General features: G+C 42.6%; 1 protein-coding gene across 2 annotated transcripts; it reads right to left on the bottom strand.

The window, feature by feature from the left end:
• Nucleotides 1-5,946: 5,946 nt before the first annotated feature.
• Nucleotides 5,947-7,666, bottom strand: LOC310842910 (uncharacterized protein). 2 transcript variants are annotated; one of them, XM_083735153.1, is made up of 2 exons: nt 7,547-7,666; nt 5,947-6,894 (listed from the first exon to the last, which is right to left on the bottom strand). In XM_083735153.1, the coding sequence occupies exon 2, from the start codon at nt 6,836-6,838 to the stop codon at nt 6,140-6,142; it is 699 nt and encodes a 232-aa protein (XP_083591279.1). In that variant the 5' UTR covers nt 6,839-6,894; nt 7,547-7,666; the 3' UTR covers nt 5,947-6,139. The 2 variants fall into 2 exon arrangements, with proteins under 2 accessions (XP_083591279.1, XP_083591278.1); XM_083735152.1 differs by having other exon boundaries at nt 5,947-6,926; nt 7,547-7,642.
• Nucleotides 7,667-22,888: the final 15,222 nt, after the last annotated feature.

The following is a 22,888-nucleotide window of genomic DNA, read 5'->3' as shown; positions in this document are numbered from 1 at the left end:
CTTTTAAATTCACCTAAGCCAGTGTCTGTCAGTACAGCTCAGAGCAGTGAATTCCTTATAAGAGAATTGTGTGTTGTGTGGAGGAAAAGCAGTCCATAAGTTCTGAGATCACAATCCATCCAAAATGAATCACTCTGAAATGGTCATTGATTTCACTGGGAGACACTGAAGCTGAGCTTAACTTTCCCCATTCACAACAAAGGGCTTAGGTTTGGCCAAATTGTGCCCTGTGCTGATGCCGATACAGAGCCTGTAGCCAATAATGCTGGCCACACACACACAGTCTGCAATGGGGGTATCAGGATGCTGGACTAAATGAACCATTGGTCTGACACCGCAGAGCTCTTTTCCAGGTACAAAATATTGGAATTTATTACTAGGAGAATGACATCTCTCTCTCTCTCTCTCTCTCTCTCTCTCTCTCTCTCTCTCTCTCTCACACACACACACACACACACACACACACACACACACACCAATCCCGCATCACATCACAGACAGAGGCGTAGCAAGCCCAGGTGGAACCCAGTGTGGAAATGTTTTTGTCACCCCCCCCCACACATCGACAGCTAAGGGTAGGCTTGGGAGTTGTGGGAAGGTTTTGAATGTCCGCCCCCTTCCTACGCCTCTGCGCCCCCATTCCCATGACTCCCAAGTACCCTGAGCCATCGGGGAAAGGTGGGAGCTATGCCACTTTGCTGGAGTGCTGGCAAAGCTGCACAGCTCGTCCTCTCAGGAGCCATGGCTCCCGTCCATCCCCCTCCCTCCCTGGCTCGCTGTACAACGGCAAAGCGGAAGCCACTTACAGCGAGCCAGGGAGGGAGGGAGGCTGGGAGCAGTGGTGTAGTGTGGGGGGGCAGGGGAGCAGGCCGCACCGGGCGCAACATCTGGGGGTTAGGGTTAGGGGCCGCAAATCCACGGGTTAGGGGGCGCAAATCCACGGGTTAGGGGGCGCAAATCCACGGGTTAGGGGGCGCAAATCCACGGGTTAGGGGGTGCAAATTACTTGCCTTGCCCCGGGTGCTGACAACCCACGCTACGCCACTGGCTGGGAGGAGCCCCCCCCAGCTCGCCATAAGTGGCTGCTGCTTGCGGCAGAAGGATCCCACCGCTGACCATACGGCGCACCGGTGGCAAACCATTATGTACAGCACATGTGCGGCGTCGCTACACACAGCACATGCATGCGGCACCGTGCATGTGTTGTACTTAGCGGTTTGCTGATGGCGCTGCCCAAGAGCCGTATGGACGATGACGGGCTCCTCTGCTCATGGCTGCAGCCGCGAACGGAGGATCCTCCACATGCGGCTGTGCCACTGCGATGACTGCTCGCACCGCTGTGCCTGGGCTGGGCTGGGCAGCAGGGCAAGCACCCCACAGGGTGCCTTCTTGTCATCCCCCAAGACATGGAACATGGGGCACCCAGCCCCCCCCCCCCACCTTGCAACACCACTGATCACAGATACCTCACCTAAGAAAAAGGCATTTGATTCCTTGAACAAAATCTTACAGAATTACAGTATTGGCTTTGGTCTTCCTTTCTCAGACAATTGTGCAAGCCAAAAGCCTGATCTTGTTTTCCTAATGAAAAATTAAGAGCGAAAGGATTGCCAAACTAAACAAGAGATTGCTGCTCAACTGCTGAAGGGTACAGCATTACTCAGAAGGTATCACTAGCAAGGCTGACAGGAGGCATCCGTTTGACTTTAACACTGGGTACAATTGCATTGGTGGGATCTGCAACTGAAGCAGCATTACCGTACAGAATTGCTGTTAAGTGCCTGGTTTCCAATTAAAGTGCTTATTTCTGGATCTATGCCCAGATTCCCCACCAGCAAGGTTAGATTTGAGTAAGCAGCCTGGGGTGAAAGCCAAGGATAATTTCCTAAATCCCCTTGTCAAGCTCATATTCATAGAAGCTTCAAGGAAAACAGAAGCGAAGAAAGTGATGGAAATATCATGACCCAACTTGGGCTGCTTAAGACTTAGGTGTGGAATGGCCTCTACTGTAAGGAAACCCATCTGAGCTGGGCAATTTCACTCTAGTTCTCTAACACCACCATAAGATTAATTTCATTCCTTTTCCAGCTAGGTTTCTAGTCTACCAGAAACAAAATAAACATGTGTGTATCTGTCTTATTTTAAATGTTTATATGCTGCTATATTATAATAATACCAAACAGGTTTACAATAATATCTATATATATAATAAACAACAAATAAAAATTAAAATCAGAGGCCATCAACTAACCATGATGGAAATTTGTATCTATTAATTGCTGGTGTAAGCCAGGGGACATAGAAAAGTTTTCAGCAGGTGTTTAAAGGTTGAAACAGAAGGTTCTTGCTGAATCTCTATTGGCAGAGCATTCCACAGATATATGCTAACAGGTTGTGTGTCCTTAATTTGCCTTCAGAACAAGCAGTTTATGTAACAAAATTTGGACAGAGGAGCTGAAATAAATTTGAGATGGACCCCAGTTATTTATCAACAGAAAATATTTTTAAAAACAAACAAACAAACAAACAAAATTGGGATTGTCTTTGTTGCTGCAGGCCTGCAAAGCTTTGTGAGACAATGTTAACAATTATTTAGCAACACTCTGCTGCATTGTATCATTTTGTTTATTTGTTGAATTGGCACTTGCCCAAGTTGATTGTAAAACAAGGGTAGGGAACTTCTTCCAGCTTGAGGGCCACATTCCCTTCTGGACAAATTTTCAGGGGCCACAATGGATAGGCATCAGTTTTGTATTCAGGAATGAAAATGTGATACTCGCAGCTACGGAGAAATATCAATTTTGAGGCAAGAGTGGGCAGAGCAACAAATGTGCCTTTCACCTTTGACTAGTTTCTAGATTCACTATCTAGGCAGGCAGGATCAGAATTCAAGAGCACCTTCCAGCCACGGAAGCCAGGTGGCTGTGGGATGTGGGCTGGAGAGGGGAGGTGCCCTGAGGTTCATCCCAAGGACCAGATAGCAAGGCTTCGAGGATCCCCATCCCAGCCATAAAACAATACAAAACATCTTTAGGTTAGGCTGGCCTCAACTAGAGCCAGGGCTTTCTCGGCCGCGGCTCCAATCTGGTGGAACGCTCTGTCACAAGAGACTAGGGCCCTGCGGGACCTGACATCTTTCCGCACGGCCTGCAAGACAGAGCTGTTCCACCAGGCCTTTGGTCAGGGTGCAGTCTGACCCCCTCCTCTGGCAATCTGCACAGAATTTTGCTTGATGGTTGCCATCAATTTGATTTTAATTTGATTTTAATTAATTTTATAATGAATGTTTTTAGAATGTTGGATGATTTTGATTGTTGTTAGCCGCCCTGAGCCCAGCTTCGGCTGGGGAGGGCGGGATATAAATAAATTTTATTATTATTATTATTATTATTATTATTATTATTATTATTATTATTATCTATAATGATTGGCAATTGTAAATCTCAGCACAAGACGTGCTAGCTAGCAGAGTTCTCTCTCTCTCTCTCTCTCTCTCTCTATATATATATAACTGATTCCAACTGCAGAAGTCAAAACCCCTTGAAGGACAACAGATTTTCTGCAGGACAAGAGAGAGTCAATTGAACAGGCCTGCCTTGATATGGCGTTGTACACTACTAAGAAGGCTTTGGACCTGGTAACTTCTTACTTCAGGGTGTGTGGAGTTTTTTTAGCCACGAGAAGAGACACAGAGGGGGACACACTCCTTCAGATACTAGGGACACAGACTGTTTTAGCTTTTGAATTCAAAGCCAGCACTCTGAATGGAGCCTAGAAACTAATTGTCCCAGTAGGGCCATGGCTGGTGCACAAAGAAAGCAGGAAAAAGATACTGCTGGCCACAGATGTCACCTGGTCATCAAGCAGTAATGCTGGATGTATGACAAACAGCTAATGGGTCAGCTTATAAAGTTCTTGTAAATGTTGCTCAGTTTATAGAGGACTTTTCTTATTAAAATATGAATAAAGTATTATGTTGTTTGACTCAGATAATTATTCTATTTGTGAGGAGCAGATAAATACATTCTGCCTTACATAACCCTTGCAATCCTCATATCAGATGCCATGCTGTGTCCAGTCATACAGCAGAGGTGAATGGAAAGGCCATTGTGTAAATTCATTATGATTAGGTTGTCATTTGACCTTATAGGAAACCCATTTGGGTGAAGCAGGTCAAATTCTCTAATACAGCTGATTCTCTCTTGACAGCATTTCCCCTCTGCCTTGGATCTTGTTCAAATATGCCAATTGCATCATAATAAAAAGAGGAGTAAAACAATAAAAAGCACAATAAACATACCATTCTAAGCAGACATAATTTATGCAATAATTCAATATATGTAGCAGCAGCAGCGGCAGAAATCACATAGACTCCAGAGCCCCTTAAGATATGTCTCCAAGTCAAATGCTTATCTCTGTGACACTTCTGATTTGGATGCATTCCAACTTGTACTATCCCTTACTATTGCCTGATGGGAGATTTATGTCCAACAGTACCTGGAGGGCCACAGTTCCTCCATCGTTAAACATAAAGTTTTTAATTGTCCAGCTGGAAAGATGAGCTCTTGGGGCTGCAAATTCTACAAGCATGGGGGGACACTTTGTAGAAAGATAGCAGAGGACAACCATGTCTGTGATGGCTATGGAACTCACAACAATGTTTTAGCAGGTGTGCTCAAATGAGCAATGCGGGCAGCTAAAATCTGTGCTTTCTTTATGTTTCCCAAAACATTTGCCCAATTATGGATGGCATTTTTACATATTTCTAAAAGTTTGAGATTGTTATTTTATTGGGCAAACTCTATCAAACTGCTAAATGAATGCACTTGTGTATATTGTCCCTGTAAATATATTGAGAACAAAGTTTTAGCTTAATTATTCACAGGAAATAAGCAGATCATTTTTAAGTGCCGTTAATCACATTTAAATTTCCCAATAATGCATGATAATTTACTAATGTATTTATGGAAAGTAATTAATTTCCCTATGTGAAAGTAAATTTCATCATATTAATTCATGAAGTCTAATTAGAATACAGTGCTTGTTCATTATTTAAAAGCTTGGTAGTTGGAAAGCATTTTCTATAGAATCAAATTTTATAGAAGTCTAAATAGTGCTGTAGAAACTGCCTTTGTTAGATCACACAACAGGTCCAGATATTCCAGCATTTCATTTCTGAAGGTGCCTCTGAGAAGCTTAGAAGCAGAATATGAAGGCAACAAAATTGTAATGGCAGGTTATTAATATCAGCTTCACAACAATCTTATATGTATTTTCCAAGGGACAAGCTGCACTGAACTCCACAATGCTTATTTCTGACATAATTCATAAGGCCACTTGTAATGCACACTGAGGTTTAATGTCACATCATCATAACATCCCCAAATGGAGTGCTATCTTAGGCAGGTTTTTGGAGCATTGGAAAGTGATCTTTTCGTATATTATTGTTTTAGAGTTCCATATTTTTCCTGAAATCCAGTACACATCTATTTAGGATGATGCCTCAATGGGCACCATGGAAATTACTTTGAAGTAGGTAACATTAGGGCTTGACCGGTCTTTTAAATTATGTTGGAATCAACTATTGTATCAGAAAGGCAACAGGCCGGAAAAGGAGGACTAAGACCAGATTAAGAACTTTTGTGAGTTTATTTACATGGATGTTGCAACCCACCTGCCCATATTCTTTGGGATGGGGCTGAAAAAAAACCATTCAACTGAATATATCAACAAGGTTTTCTATAAACCAAGCCATGCCTAAGAAATATGTTGGAGCATTCACTTAAGGGTTGGTGTTTTGCTGAAGAGTCAAAAAGTAGAAAAGGAAAGGAAATAAACACATGGATGCTAGCAAGGGGCAATTATATGATGGAGGGATGGAATGTGGCAATCGGGGAGGATTTTTGCTGGTCTTGAAATCAAATGAAGCACAATTAGAAAGAAACCTTACAAATAAATGATCTCCATGACATTTATTAACACCCTTTGGAATTAAGGCTGAAGACATCAAGTTGTTTTAGTGCATATTAATGCTTAATTCTTGGTAAATACCTGTAGCACAATTATTTTAGCTTGTTGGGGTCACTCTCTCCCTTTTAACCAGTATGCCAGAAGAACCACATTTTTCTTGGCTGAATATTCAGATTAGGGCTCCCTGCCCTTCTATCTGCACACTGAGGCTTCCTTGGAGGAGTGTCTTCCACTGCTGCAGAACTTCATTCTCTTCCTTCAGGGCTTTATCCTCCTCTTCAAGAGCTTTCCTTTCTTCTCTAAGAGCTTTGTTCTCTTCCTGGAGGGCAGCTTCTTCTTCTTGGAGGGCTTGCCTCTCTTGACGGAGACATTTTTCCTCTTCTAGGAGAGCAGCACTATTCTCCCTGAGAGCCTTGATCTGTTCTTGGAAGGCCTTGTTCTCCTCCCACAAAGCAGTGAGCTCCTCTTGAAGAGCCTTCTCTTCCATTCTGAAGGCCACATCCTGCTCCTGGAGGGATTTAATCTCTTCCCGTAGAGCCTTATTCTGCTTTCGGAGAGCCTTTTCCTGTTCCTCAAGTGATTTTCCCTCATCCAAAGCGTCCAGTTTGTTCTCCTTGAGGACACTGCCCTCCTCCCAGTCAATATTGTTTGCGTCTCGGAGAGTACGATTCTGTTCACGAATAGCCTTGTTTTCCATACGGAAAGTCTTGTTCTCTTCGCGAATAGTCCTGTTCTTTTCCCAGAGGATTTGGTTCTCACCCCGGAGTGATTGGTTTAGCTGTCTCTGGTAGGACAGGTAGGTAGAGGAGCATGTCAAAGGATGAGAGCTACTCTTGCTTAAATATTTTCCATCCTTGGATTCTAGCATTTCATCCCCCAGGGCAGGGGCTTCATTCAGTCTGCTGAATCCACTAGTTCATCAGACTGAAAGTAATGTGAAGTGTCAATGAAAACAACTACAGGAAGAAGGCAAGTAATCCAAAATTAGGCAAATTACATCCATTCTGGAAACTTTATACAGAACAGAAACAAACCTACATGATTCACAATCACACTTGCTCTTTCCACAAGTCTATTGATTTCACTGAAACTAACAGGCTGAACATAAAATGTTTTCTTGGAAGCCCATGCCAGGGCCCATATATCGGGAGCAAAGCCCGTGGTCTGCTCATACAATGTCCTCAGGTTCAATCCCTGTTAAAAGACTCTCAAGTAGTGGGGCTGGGGAAGACTTTTGCTTGAAACCTGGGAGAGCTGTCTCAAGTCAGAAGAGATAATACTTGACTAGACCAAGTATCTGACAGTTAAAACCTCTTGGGTATCCAGACTCCAGGACTCCCAATTTGTGAAACATTACCCATTAAAATTGTGTGAACACCTTCTTCTGTTTCTAGAAGTGTTACTACAAGATTAACACAGCCTAACTAACTATAAAGGAGCTTCATATGTTCAGCATCTCGTGGAACTTGCTTTTCATCAGTCACAGCCTTAAACAGCTTTAAAATGGAGAATGCTTTTCCACTTTATCAGATTCCATGCCCCAAAATGTATATTTTCATGATCAGATAGCACTTACCTATATACTAGTCTCAAGTCAATTTGTTGCCTAATATCCTTTGGCGACTGGAGCTGAAAATGTGATGTTGAGTGGCCCAAAGTGATGTCATTTCACACTGGCAACCTCCATGAGGCAATAATTAGGGGTCTTCATAATGGTATCCAAGGGGAACTTTTCAGTGGAGACAAATTTGCATATGACATAAGAGCTTAAGGCAGGTCTATCCTTTGGCAGTTTAAGAGACATGTTCACCAGCCAGTTGATGTCTTGATGGGCTGACAGAACGACTGCAGATCAACTACCACAGATGTGGTGTCCCCTCACCTCACTTCAAATGTACCATTTCACCATGGCACCATTTAGTTCATCCATTTAGTTTGAAATGCTAATCACATGAAGCAAGGTCGCCTCCAGATGACCTGTTTATTGAGCAGCCATCCCCCATTGGTTTGCACAAAATTTGCAGAGGGACTAAATGATGTCAGTTATTTATTGAGAATTCATTCTGATCTGTTCGTGTGGAGGTTCAATTGAGCAAACATCACCCTACATTTCCCAGCGCATTCTCCTCTCTCTTTCCTTTGTGCAAAAAGTAGGATACTTGTCTTGGACGTGAGTTTGTTGTACAAGAGCTCCAAATCATCGTTCATTGCACCATCTGAATTTGCCAGTATGTGACTGAATCTCACTGAAAAACAGCAACAGTTTGGAAATGCCCTAAATCTACTAAGAAGCTTTGTGTGTTAATAACAAGTCCTAACAGTTGTGTAGGAACTGTGATGGCCTTCTCATAAATGGAAGTTATCTTGGAATGCTGCAGTCATTTCATAGTGATTGTGTAGGTGTGAACTAGACCCACATGCAGACATATCAGTGAAGTGCATGTGTGCATAATCCAAATGTCAGTGATGGACATATGTGTGGGAACATGCTGAAATAATTCTAATTAATCTTTATATCTCTCTCTGTGGAAGCATAGGCATATGTCACAGAACAGGTATCACAGAACAGTTGGTTATGACAAACCATACAAAGCATTTTTAATAGAATAAAGGTAAAGGTAAAGGAGGGACGCGGGTGGCGCTGTGGTCTAAACCACAGAACCTAGGGCTTGCCGATCATAAGGTCAGTGGTTCGAATCCCCGTGACGGGGTCAGCTCCCATTGCTCGGTCTCTGCTCCTGCCCACCTAGCAGTTCAAAAGCATGTCAAATGCAAGTAGATAAATAGGTACCACTCTGGCGGGAAGGTAAATGGCATTTCCGTGTGCTGCTCTGGTTCGTCAGAAGCGGCTTAGTCATGCTGGCCACATGACCCAGAAGCTGTCTGCGGACAAACGCCAGCTCCCTCGGCTTATAGAGCGAGATGAGCACACAACCCCAGAGTCATCTGCGGTTTTTAAAGGTAAAGAACCCCTGACAGTTAAGTCCAGTCGCGAACGACTCTGGGGTTGCGGCGCTCATCTCGCTTTACTGGCCAAGGGAGCCGACGTTTGTCCGCAGACAGTTTTTCTGGGTCATGTGGCCTGCATGACTAAGCTTCTTCTGGTGCAACGGAACATCGAGACCAGAGCAGCACACGGAAACACCATTTACCTTCCCCCTGGAGTGGTATCTATTTATCTACTTGCACTTTTTGGCGTGCTCTTGAAGTGCTAGGTTGGCAGGAACTGGGACCAAACAACGGGATTGTATTCTTGGTTTTCTCTGTTTGCCAGCTTCCACAGTTGCTATGTTTATATCATTGTTCCATGATTACCATGTTAGCAACATTCCAGGACAGGATAGCTCTGTTATGCTTTGTTTCCCAGAATTCTTCTCTGTGAGAAGGTGAAACATCTCTACATTGTTATACAAAATTCTGATTGTATCCCTATACTGCATGGTGGCCAAGAAGCACAGGTGGGAAGCTCTGTGGTGCGCCTACAGAAGCCACTACCAGACTTTTACATTGGGAGTGGGGTGTAATTCAATGTCGGTCAGGGACTGGGCAGAGGAGAAATGATGGAGACTGCCTCCCCAGCCCGACACTTCCAGAGAAGAGGAAGACAGTTCAGAATTACAACAGGGGTTTGAGGGAGGTCACAGCTCAGATGCAGATGAGGTGAAAAGTTGGGAAACAATGGGAGAGGAGGAGGAGGTAGAGGAATCACCATGGGGGTGACAGCTGATGGACACAGTGTCTTTAGAAAGCATTCCAGACCCCCCTCTCAGAACACAGAGGGCCTTGAAAATAGAAGAGCAAAGAGCTCAAAGGCAGAGGGCACTTGTCAGTACCCATAGAGGTGATGATGAATGAGGAAGTGGGAGAGCCGGGTGTGTGTGTGGTGATTCACTCGGGACAATGCCATTATCCAAGAGGCTGGGTTCTAAAGCCTCTCTCTGTAATTACTGAATAAAAAGCAGACGGTAAGAACATTCCTTGTCTTTGTACATTCCTGGGCAACCGGCCCTGGGAGTTGCTGGCAGCTGCCTGACAATGTCAGGGGAGATTTCAGGCTTAGATGGCATGTTCTGGAAAGCAGAATAGAAATGGAAGGGATGGGCAAAAGAGAATATCATGGATCCATGGACCAATGTGTTGCTCAGTCACTCTATATGTCACTCTGACATTCCATATCTCTCAGGATATCTCTGGTGACTTCAACAACATGCATGATTTGCTTCTAGCTTGCACTCTCTAGCAAGAGCTTCTTCTCAGCTGTGCATATAATATTCATGTGCGTAGGAAATTCTTAAATAAATGAAAACTATTTTAATAAATGCAGTGTCTGACACATCCTAATAATTCTGCACTAAAACACCAACCCTAGGAAGCCTGGCAGCCAGATTCTCAATACACTTTCTTTTGCTTTAACACTTACTTCTTCAAACAAGCATAACACCATCAGTGTAGTCTGCCCCCCTCCTGGAATGATTGCAGAACCCAGTTTCTGCGTTCTTGAGTGCTACTGGATGTGTTTCCCCCTGAAGTGTCTCATTTGTGGAGAGATATTTAATGCAAAAATACCATTGTGGAAATTTTCTAACAATCAAGAAGAAGCATCCTGGTGTTCTAAACATCTCCTGTTCCTCATAGCTTGCTACAGTTTTCCTACTGATAGAGGTTTTTGGTATTCTGTTCCTTCTAGTTTTTTCCAAGAACCCACCAACCAAGCATCTGCCAGTTTCCCTGGAACATTAAACTGCCTAAGATATTCAACCACATTCATTTTCACAGGAGTCAAATTTTGACTCAAATCTGTAGGTAATGGGACTCCTGACAATTAAGTCCAGTCGCGAACGACTCTGGGGTTGCGGCGTTCATCTCCCTTTACAGGCCGAAGGAGCCGGCGTTTGTCCACAGTTTTTCCAGGTCATGTGGCCAGCATGACTAAGCCACTTCTGGCACAACGGAACACTGAAACCAGATCAGTGCACGGAAACACTTTACCTTCCCGCTGGAGCGGTACCTATTTATCTACTTGCATTTTGGCGTGCTTTTGAACTGTTAGGTTGGCAGGAGCTGGGACTGAACAATGGAAGCTCACCCAGTCGCGGGGATTCAAACCGCCGATCTTTCGATCGGCAAGCCCAAGCGGCACAGTGGTTTAACCCACAGTGCCATCCATGTCCCTTGTAGGGCATCTTAGCTAGACTTTAAAAAGCACAACAGGCTATCATTCATAATTAGGGTCTTATAGCTGTTTTGACATAATAATAATAATAATAATAATAATAATAATAATAATAATAATAATAACAGAAACTGAGGAGGAGAAAACAAAACAAAACTATTTGTCCCATACAGACTAATGAATTCTCATTGCAAAATCTTGACAATGAGCTTTTTCCAACAACATTAAGGAACTAAATGGACACTTCTGTGAGTACAATATTGATATATGTGTACAAATTTGTTAATCCATAAGCAAGAGCATATAAAAAGTGAAACACTATCCCTCATCCATGTTGGAAGAAAGAGTGACCTTTCAGATTATGGAAAATAACTTGAACCAATGAATCCAAGTTACAAGAAGGGAGATTCTGGCTAAACACCAGGAAGAACTTTCTGACAGTAAGCTATTTGACAGTGGAACAGGCTTCCTCAAAAGGTGATGGGCTCCGCTTCATGGGAGGTTATTAAGCAGAGGTTGGGTGGCCATCTGTCTTAAATGCTTTAGCAGTGATTGCTGCATTGCAGGGGTTGGACTAGATGACCCTTGGGGTCCCTTCAAATGCTACAATTCTATGATTTTTATGATTTGGCAGTGAAGCAGCAGAAAGTAAGCTACACCATCAGTGTGCTTTGACCCACTTACCCCCAAACCAGGGTACCTTTTATGCAATTAAAACTTGCTGCCTAGACAAAGTGTTTTTTATCTTCATAGCATAATTTCATGCACAACATTTGTTTGCAAGAGCACACACAAACACAACATGCAACTGATGTGCAATATAAAGAGCATTTTAAAATGTTCCTCAGTTTTATTTTTACATATAGACATACAGTAATTTCATATTAACATTTGACTTCTTTGGTGCTTTTCCAACCCTAATAATGTTGCGCTGACATGGCTTGGTATTTTTCGGGGTGTGGGTGTGTGTGTTTGGTTTTAAAGGCTTTCAACCCCAGTGATTTCTTTCCTCAGTGGCTTCTGAAATTTATGTTGTTGATTTCAACAAGCTGAGTACCTGGATGAAGATGGACTGTTTGCTTGATCTGCAATAGATTAGCTGGGTACCACGGAGAGCAAGAGCCGATGGTCTGGCCCATCTGCGCCTCCAACACTGTGGCTTGAAGCCACTGCTCTCTTTTTCTGCATGACCAACTGACTAATTACTATTCTTGGCCTCTTCCAATCTCTTCAATTAATGCAGTGCACAATTGCACATAGCTACAGAGTCACCCATCATGCGGTAGAATCTGGGCCAAGAATTAGGCTCAAAGTCCCAGAAGCACCTGTTAAGAATCCAAAACATCCAGATGGCACAGTCTTTTTGGGTAGCGTCAAAGATTGACTTATTTGTCTGTCTTATTTTTGGTTTAAGGTTATAGACGCAATTGTCTAGAAGCCACAAGCCAAAGTGCTTCACACAGAACAAAAGATAAACAATCCCTTCCTCCCGATCTATGGATTACAGCAAGAAACCTTCAATTTGTATATCTAAATCTTTATACACTGGTGGGGTTCATTGGTTTTTGGGTTGTTGTTTTTTTGCTTTTTAACCCCAGAAGCATATAAATGGGATTAGTCTGTGATTACAAGGAAAGCTCTGGAATAATTAGAAGGATTTACTCGCAGCTGTAAGTCACACACACAAAAAGGGAATTATTTCATGATTCTACAGTATAACTTCTAATTTAAGAGTTTGTTCATTAGAAAACATCATTCAGGTTGGCCCTGTTCTCACTTGGTTGCAGTTAAAACAGCATCATGTTATTGGATATCACATACCCTCCACAAATAGTTGTGCAAGTTTTTAGTTACAGAATATCAGAAATTAAGATATTACTATCAGATCTTCTTAGGACACGGGTGGCGCTGTGGGTTAAACCACAGAGCCTAAGGCTTGCCGATCAGAAGGTCGGTGGTTCAAATCCCTGTGACAGGGTGAGCTTCCATTGCTCGGTCCCTGCTCCTGCCAACCTAGCAGTTCGAAAGCACGTCAAAGTGCAAGTAGATAAATACTGTATTTTTTGCTCCATAAGATGCACTTTTTCCCTCCTCAAAAGTAAGGGGAAATGTCTGTGCATCTTATGGAGCGAATGTGTGGTCAATAGCTGGCTCCCTTTCTGGCCACGGCCCCTTGCCCAGGCCTCCATTGTTGAATATTCTGCAGACAGAGGCTGTTTGTTTCCCCAGCAACATGTGACTGGCTGATTAGATTATCTGTCTAGAAACGGTAGAAACGGCTCCCATTCCTTTCCTAAAGAAGCTGCAGAACTGTGAGCTGAACCCCACAGAAACAGGATTTTCCCCCTTTGCAAAAGAAGTTGCACAACTGTGAGCTGATCCCCCAAAAAACAGGGCTTTCCCCCTTTCCTCCTCTAAAAACTAGGTGCGTCTTATAGTCAGGTGTGTCTTATGGAGCGAAAAATATGGTAGGTACCGCTCTGGCAGGAAGGTAAACGGTGTTCTGGTTCGCCAGAAGCGGCTTAGTCATGCTGGCCACATGACCCGGAGGCTGTATGCCAACTCCCTTGGCCAGTAAAGCAAGATGAGCACTGCAACCCCAGAGTCGTCCGCGACTGGACCTAACGGTCAGGGGTCCCTTTACCTTTATCAGATCTTCTAGGGTGTTGCAGGATGCATTTGTTTTTTCATGGACCCCCCCTCTAAATTAAAAAAGTAAACAAGAACTTCTGAAATAAACACTGTAAGTAAGCAGAATATTTGGAACTGAAGCAAAGGAAGTAGCCAAGAAGATAATAGGACATGTGTTCAACATTAAATTTGCGGCATATACCAGGGTTCTAATTTCTTTGGACTTCTTCTTTACCACAGGTTCCCTTGAATGCTCCAACACATTCATTATGGTCTTCCCATGTAATCTTATTTGTTCAAAGCAGAGTTAATGGAATCTGTAGATGGGATATTTTATCGCTGTGGCCCAATTCTTCTAGAAGGTATTTTGTGGGCTTTCCACAGGAGCCACTCATGGAGGAGGAGGTGTCAACAATACTCCCCTAATGTGTTTCAGACCATGTCATCAATGCCCAAACATCTGACAACTGAAGGAAATGTGTGGGTTGCTGTTGTTGTTTTAACTTTTACCCCTGAAAATAATTTAATAGATATTATCTTAATTGACTGAAAGATTGGCACAGGCATTCCCCAACACACACACACAGAGCACCAATTACAGATCTTCTGTAATTCTGTTAAATTAGAATTGCAGAGGTGTGATTTGTTTGTTTGTTTGTTTGTTTTAGAATGGAACAAACAAACAGCAGCTTAATCTTGGAAACCAACTGGGGAGGAGGGTTTGAGAGGATGGACCAAAACAAAAAGAAGCATGCATGGATATTTTCCGTCAAATTCCACTCACTGGTTTGGACTGCAAGGGGCAGAATAGAAAGCAATAAGGTGACTGGGATGAAAAGCAAGGAGTGTGCAGAAGGGATGAGAGAATTTGTCAGTTTTGGTTTCCTTCAGTTTCTCATTTTAACAAGCTTAAATTCAGTTCTCCACATTTCCACATCAGTTTTTGATTTCCCCCCAAAGTCCTCATGAAGATTCACCTGCACACGTTCACATGCATTTTTGTGTATTACAGTGGTACCTCGGGTTAAGTACTTAATTCGTTCCGGAGGTCCGTTCTTAACCTGAAACTGTTCTTAACCTGAAGCACCACTTTAGCTAATGGGGCCTCCCGCTGCTGCTGCACTGCCGGAGCACGATTTCTGTTCTCATCCTGAAGCAAAGTTTCTAACCCGAGGTACTATTTCTGGGTTAGAGGAGTCTGTAACCTGAAGCGTATGTAACCCGAGGTACCACTGTATACATTTCATTGTAAATCAGTTTCCATTAATATAATGCATTTGTGTGTGTTATTTTCACAAATATGTGCATTCCTGTGCACCCTTTATTTGCCTATGTGGCTACACACTAATAGGAACTGAATTAAGGGCCTTTAAAAAAATGTATGACCTGGAGCTACGTTTTTGTGTTGTAGTGATGGGTCTTCTGAGGAGATTAAGAGAGTGCATATTTTACTGTACAGAAAGCATTCCTCTATTTGTTAACTAGCTGGCATGGTGCTACCTTCATCATAATTGGTATTTGTCTTCCTAACCCAATGTAAATAAATAAGAATAATTACTCCTGTTCGGTGCACCATTTGTCATTTCTTTGGAGCGCTGCCTTAATTACACAGTGGATGCAAATAAGTGCCAAGATACCCGGACTTGTAATAAAATGCTTAACCGATGAGCAGTTTTAGAAGTGTAAATTAAAATGTAACATGTTGTTTCTAGCTATTGTGATTACACTACACATGTATTTAATTTCATGTAGAATGCTTCTTCACATTTGCTTTTGTTTTCAGATATCAGCATGAGTGAATAAATGCTTCATATTGGAAACAATAGTACATTAAGTTAATCGGCTTCTGAATGTGCATTTCTTTAAATAGACCAATAAGACCAGCTTCCTGTTTGAGCAACAGACTGTTTTGCCTATTGAGGTCCATGGAAGGCAGTATTTCACTCATCAACTGTATTATTATTATTATTATTATTATTATTATTATTATTATTATTCTAGGCACACTCCACCACCATCCCATCTCATGCTGTCCTTGAGGTACCTCAAGCGGTAGATGCTGGGAGCAGCCCCTCCATTTCTCCAGATACTCTGAAGTTTGCCTGCCCTGTGCTCCCTAAGCTAGCCTGAAGACGCCAGTGGGGTACACACTCTCATTGGCAATATTGAACTAAGGATTTGATGCATAGAATGGGTGGGTGCCATCTTGTCTTTTTTCCCCCACAGCAAGATGGCTTGTATCCAGATTTTCAGCTAAAACCTGCAAAGGATCTTGCACAATAAAATGCAAGGGATACATTTAAAACCATGCACTTGGAAACATTCTTTCCCCTCCTGCGTTCCTTCCCACAAATAAGTTAGGTGGTCCTGAGGCATGGAGGCAGACATTTCAGCTAGACCAGGAGCATGAGTTGGATGTTTGCCATCACATGCCTTCCTCTTGCTGCTTTTTGCAGGTGGCTAACACAATACTCCTGCCTTTATTCACCCCTCCATCCCTCTCCCTGGAGAGCCAGTGTGGTGTAGTGGTTAAGAGCGGTAGTCTCGTAATCTGGGGAACCGGGTTCGCGTCTCCGCTCCTCCACATGCAGCTGCTGGGTGACCTTGGGCTAGTCACACTTCTTTGAAGTCTCTCAGCCCCACTCACCTCACAGAGTATTTGATGTGGGGGAGGAAGGGAAAGGAGAATGTTAGCCACTTTGAGACTCCTTAAAGGGAGTGAAAGGCGGGATATCAAATCCAAACTCTTCTTCTCCCAGGGATCTTAATGATCAGAGAAAATTCCACAAGAAAAGTATATTTTGGAAAGATGGATCTAAATTCCAAAATCCATAAAGTGTATATATATTTGGGTTGGCTAGGGCTCTGGGGAAGAGAGGGCTAAGGGGTGGATATTTAGGAGTGGACACCTCTGTCTGGCCCAAAATACTGACCAGGCCTTTGTCACGCAAAGGAGACAAGAGCTCTACTGAGATCTATGCAACTTCCGTACTACAGGCATAGTTGCATTCATGAAGGGTAAATAAGTGCAGATTATATTCCTACCAGATTCTGGGATATGTTTAATTGTTCCAAGCACTGTACATCTCATTGTTGGCCTGACTGAACTGAGGTGATGGCCTTGTTGTTGTTGTTTAGTCGTTTAGCCGTGTCCGACTCTTCGTTACCCCATGGACCAGAGCACACCAGGCATTTCTGTCTTCCACTGCCTCCAGCAGTTTGGTCAAACTCATGCTGGTAACTTCGAGAACACTATCCAACCATCTTGTCCTCTGTCGTCCCCTTCTCTTTGTGCCCTCCATCTTTCCCAACATCAGGATCTTTTCCAGGGAGTCTTCTCTTCTCATGAGGTGGCCAAAGTATTGGAGCCTCAGCTTCACGATCTGTCCTTCCAGTGAGCACTCAGGGCTGATTTTCTTCAGAATGGATAGGTTTGTTCTTCTTGCAGTCCATGGGACTCTCAAGAGTCTCCTCCAGCACCATAATTCAAAAGCATCAATTCTTTGGTGATCAGCATTCCTTATGGTCCAGCTCTCACTTCCATACATCACTACTGGGAAAACCATAGCTTAGTGATGGCCTTAAGGACACCCAACTCTTTCCTGCAGTTGCATTTGCAGGGGAGGATGGGGGCAGAAGAATCAGCATATTGTTCACCATTACTAAATCTCTTCATTAAGTAACTGCTGATAAGCTTCTGATGCACCCCCAGGATTTGCTGATACACAGTTTGAAGACTACTGTAGGGAACCCAGGGGACATTTTATGGAAGGTTTACTTGTTAGATATGCAGGGAAACATACCTTTCAAAGGAAGCATCCTTATTCAGGAACCTTTGGGGTTTTCAGTTTCTATCTATTTCTCTATCTGTTCTGAACCCTCTAAATACATCATCATCAGCATAATCACCTTGATCAGCAACCATTTTCTTTTCTCACAAGGACGGCTGGAAACTCTTTGGCATGGCATTAATAGCTGGCAGAGAAGCGGCTGTATCTGATTATCAAGATTGATTGATGACATTATCTGGATACCTTAAAATGCTCAGGCCCGAAATAGATCTATTAGTTTTTGAAAAGGCAATACATTTTGTTGTTGACAAAAATTTCCAGGATGTATATTTATCACCAAGATGGTATCAAAATGAGCTAATTAGTTATTTTTGTGGTATATTTTTGCCTCCACAATGGAAAACACACATTCCTGACATGCACATCTTAGGCTGTCAGCTATAATCTAACATATCTTTGTACTTGCCAAAGTAATACAATGCAGTGCACACAATTTGGCAAAATTCTGTCTCAACGGTTGACAACCTGTTAAGAAGCAAAGGTTTTATACAGTGGTACCTCGGGTTACAAACACCTCGGGTTACAAACACTTCAGGTTACAGACTCCGCTAACCCAGAAGTAGTACCTTGCGTTAAGAACTTTACCTCAGGATGAGAACAGAAATCGTGCGGCAGCATTGGGAGGCCCCATTAGCTAAAGTGGTACCTCAGGTTAAGAATGGTTTCAGGTTAAGAACAGACCTCCGGAACGAATTTAGTTCGTAAGCAGAGGTTCTACTGTATTTGAATTAGTCTCTCCATACTTCATGAAGTAGATAGGAGCCTCTTTCATTTTTAACTGTACCTATACCATACTTTATGTGGGGCTACCCTTCCAGTCGATTCAGAAGCTGCAACTAGGTTGCTCCCTAACATACACATATAGCATGCGTTGGCTGCCCATACCAGCTTTAAGGTATTGAGTTTTAGCCACAAAGCACTAAACATCTTGCAACCAGCTTATTTCCAAGACAGTCTTTCCACATATAGTCTGCCTAGGCACTCCTGACAATGCCATGGCCTACTGAAATTTACTTAGTCAAGGTTCAGAGGAGGGCATTTCTGTTGTGGAATGAGCTCCCTACAGAGATCACGTATACATTGACTATGGGGTGCTTTCACAGACAGTTAAAAGACCTTTCTGTTTACCTTTCTTTTTACCTTGGTAATTCCTGACTGTTGATATCGAGTTCTCTCTCTCTCTCTCTCTCTCTCTCTCTCTCTCTGGTTCTGGCTGCTGTAGTTGCTGATATTATGTGTTATGAGTATTTAGATGTGTTGTTGTTCTTTATCAATTTTGATTATTTATATGTATGCTGTGAACTACTTTGGGATTTATAAATAAGAAGTAACAGGTAAGTTTTTAAAACCAACCCACCAACCTAGGGCAATGTCCCAGTGGATCCAAAAATATTTTTCACCCCTTCGCTAAAGGCAAGATCAGAACCCAACTGTAGCAGTACTAATTTGTAGTGGCTAAATATTTATGATTTGGGTCTGCACAGCCTAGAAGTCATGTCACTTTATATGAGTTATGCATAGTGAAGTTCAAACATACCTGGACATAGTCTTCAAGCCTTGGGTGCCTGCTGTCACCTCGGTGTGTTTTTTTGTTCTGGTTCATAAAACTCATCTTACAGCTTTGGGCCATTCTCAGGCAACCCTAGAACACGATTGGCCTCCCTTTTTCTTCTCATCATCTCCCACTCCTTTTATCAATAAGATGTCTGAGCAAGCTGCTGGGAGAAGTATTGCAGAAGAGGATAAGCTGGTACAGAGCTGGTACTTGCTCTGATAAGTTTCCAAGGCCACATGACACTGCCTGAATAGCTGGTTACCTTCCTCGTTCCATGATATCTGATTTTTAGCCACACACCATCATCTGTGTGAAAACCCTGTATTTAAAGATGGTTATCATAGCACCTCTTAATCACCCCCCCAGGCTAAATATGCTCAGCACCTTTAACCTTCCTTTATAGCTAAGGCCCTTCTCTTTGTGGTCCTTCTCTGACACGATCCAGTTTCCTTCTTAAAAATGCAGCCCAGAAATGGACACAGCACTCCAGGTGAGGTCTGACTAAAGCAAGAAAGGGCAGTACCACTGTGTCTCATGATCTGAACGCTATACTTCTGTTCTTGGTTATAACCTTTAAATCCCTAAACGGCTTAGATCAGGGCAATTTAAGGACCCTCTCCCATGATACGATTTTGTTCATCCTCTGTGATCAGCTGTGCTGACCCTTCTAGTTCTCTCAGCTGCTGAGGCAGAGATGGTGAAAATTCTGAAAGCGCCCAGATTATGGCACCCGTTGTGCCATAAGATTCACTGTACTTTGTTTTTTATTGTGTCCCATCTCTAAAGAAAATTTTGGTTTTAGTCTCCTGTTGTATTGGTTTTAACCAGCTGTGCTTCTCACCTTTAATAAAGTATTATCATTTTAATATAATTCCTTAGTGTAGAGACACACACATTGAACTTGCTCGCAGGAGCAACAGCCTAAAATGTCCTGAAATTGACTCTCTCCCTCCCCCCCATCACTAATGTGTGCTCTATTTGATTGTGTTCAGTCTAGATTTATTTTCCCTTTTCAGAAGAGGGCAACCAAAATGATCAAGTGGCTGGAACAACTCCACCATGAGGAAAGGTTACAACATTTGGATTTAAATATTTTTAATTAAGAAAAAAAGAAAGAGAGAGAGAGAAAGAGAGGCATGATACAAGTGTATTAAAATATTCATGTCACTGAGGAAAAGGATAGGGAAGAAATCTTCTCATAATACCAGAAACCTGCTGTCCAATGAAGCTGAACCTTGGAAGATTCAGGATAAACAAAAGGAAATAACTTGTTCACACAGTATATAGTTAAAATATGGAATTTCCTCCTAAAAATGTGAAGGCCATTAACTTGGATAACTTTAAAATAGGATTAGACAAGTTCATGAGGGAGGAGATGGCTGATACCCCTTCGGGAGATATCAGAACAACAATTAAGGCAAGCATAAATTGGATTATTTCCCCCCCTACCATCCCCAGAATTGTTTCTTCAAATTGCAAAGATATTCTACCACATCTCTAACATTAACTGCATTTGGAGACGACAGGCTACAGTTCCCACAAGAAGCTTGTACCTATGATGCATTTTCTCATGAGATGTATCATGGATCTTTGTTGCATTCTAATAAGAAGAGTAATCAGATAAGAATTGGGAAAGGGAATTGTCAGATTTTGGTCTTTGTTTTAGGGATGGAGAATCTGCAGCCTTCAAATGTTGTTGGATTCCATCTCTCCTCAGCCCCAGCCAGCATGGTCAATGGTTAGGGATTATGCGAACTGTAGTCCAAAATATCTGGAAGGCTACAGACTCTTCTTGCCCATTTCACTTGTATTTTGAAAACGAGGACTGGGCAGAACGGCACATAAAATAAAATAACAGAAAGTAAAAAAAGATATCACGACACTAAAACAGTTGATAATATAATTTGCAGGCACAATCATTTCTTAAACAAGGAAAGCAAGGACATAAAAATAAACTATTATATCAGTATGAAGTCTCTAAAGCATAATGGAATGGAAAGCCAAACTGCACGTGCAGCAATTTTGTATGTGCCACTGAGCTGGCTTTAAAAGGTCCTCTGGCAACTGCCTGCTAAATTAGGCATACTGTGTTGCACAAAACAAATTCACTGTATGGAATGCCTACTTGTTCTAGCAGCTCAAATTGATCCCTGGAACAGCATTTCCATTTATTTCCATTTAGGCAATTGCACCTTGGTGCATGATTAAAAAGCATTCTCTGGAATTTAGCACAGTTTTATTTCAAAGGCAGGTTTGAATTATGATGAAAAGCCTGCCGATATTTCCAGAGAGTAGCCTGAGACCAGAGATCCTCATGAACACATAAAACTGCCATTTCTTCATCTAGCCCAGTGGTTCTCCGAGGTCTTAGGCAGGGACCTTTCCCAGTTATGCAATCTGAGATCCTTTGGGAATGCTGATGATTAAATACTCGTTTAAAAAGTCATACACCTTAATGAAATAGAACTCTCTAAGGGGATTACACAAAGCTATAAAAAGGCAAACAATTTTCTCAATGCTAGATAAAAACAAAATGCCACAGTCAAAATATGTGCTGTACCTCTGAGATTTGATCCCTCCATTTAGAGGGAAAGATGGGGCTATTCAGTCTGGGAAGGTAGTCCACCTAGAAGGAAAACTCTGATCCAAAACCTCTGCTGCTTTGAAGGATGTCTTTGGGAGGAGAAAAGGCTAAGCAGTAAACCCTACACAAATCTAGAGTAGAGTCCCTAAGACAGTAGGATGTTGTCTTCTAGGCCTCTTTCTGGCAACTCCGGCAGCCAAGCCAGTGCCAAATGTGTTGCTCTGCTTTCCTTTGGACCACATCAGTGAGGCTGATGTTGTCTGGGCAGACCAGCACCCTGGAGAGGTCACTTTGGCGCTGCTAATGCAGCAGTTTGACTTCATTTCCTGAGGCTCACTCCATTGTCTCTAGAGATAGGCTGATACCAATAATGTTCCCTAGAAGACCACACTGAAACTGCTGTGGGTGACAGTTTCCCTTGCAGATGGATGCCTTGTACTGGAATCAGTTCCCCGCTCCCATGAATGACTCCCCAAAAACCTGAGTTCACGCCCAGGTCAAAAATGCGAGCTCAATCATGAGCGAAGCATCAGAAGTGTTCACATACTAAACAGCAACAAACCCAGGGTTTTCATCTGTGATGACGCAGGTCGTAGTCTGTACCACGAATGGGATCGGAAGCAAGCGAACCATGCCTCTTTTACTGCAAGCCTCAGTGCTGCCCCCAAGTATATACCATTTTCTTTCTCTGCCTGGCTCTACTAAACAGCCATTGAACTTTCCAACCTACTCCCAATACGGCAATTAAATGTGGGGTGAATATTAAGGCTTTAGTCCATGCTTTTCCAAAACAAAACATGATTTTACTTTAGGTTTTAGTAAAGTAACATTTGAACAATTTTGTGTGGGGGGAAATAAAGAAAACAACCTAATTGTACAGTTTGACTAGTTACTATAAGAACAAATAATTTTATTTTTTAAAATAAAATGAACAGAGATAAACAGATCCAGCCATGCCTGTTTGGGCTGTTTCCCCAACTAAGCCAATGTTTATCCATCTTTATCCCTCAATTCTGTTTCTGCTGTAGTTCCCCCTTGAAGTGCTTCAAGCTCTGCCTCTCTGACTCCACAATCACAGTTTCCTACCAAATTTTCTAGTTTGATTTACGCACAATATTTTCACA

The sequence above is a fragment of the Podarcis gaigeae genome, assembly GCF_964106915.1.
Source record: "Podarcis gaigeae genome assembly, chromosome: 4".
Taxonomy (NCBI): domain Eukaryota; kingdom Metazoa; phylum Chordata; class Lepidosauria; order Squamata; family Lacertidae; genus Podarcis; species Podarcis gaigeae.
This window is presented reverse-complemented; position numbering and strand designations above follow the sequence as displayed.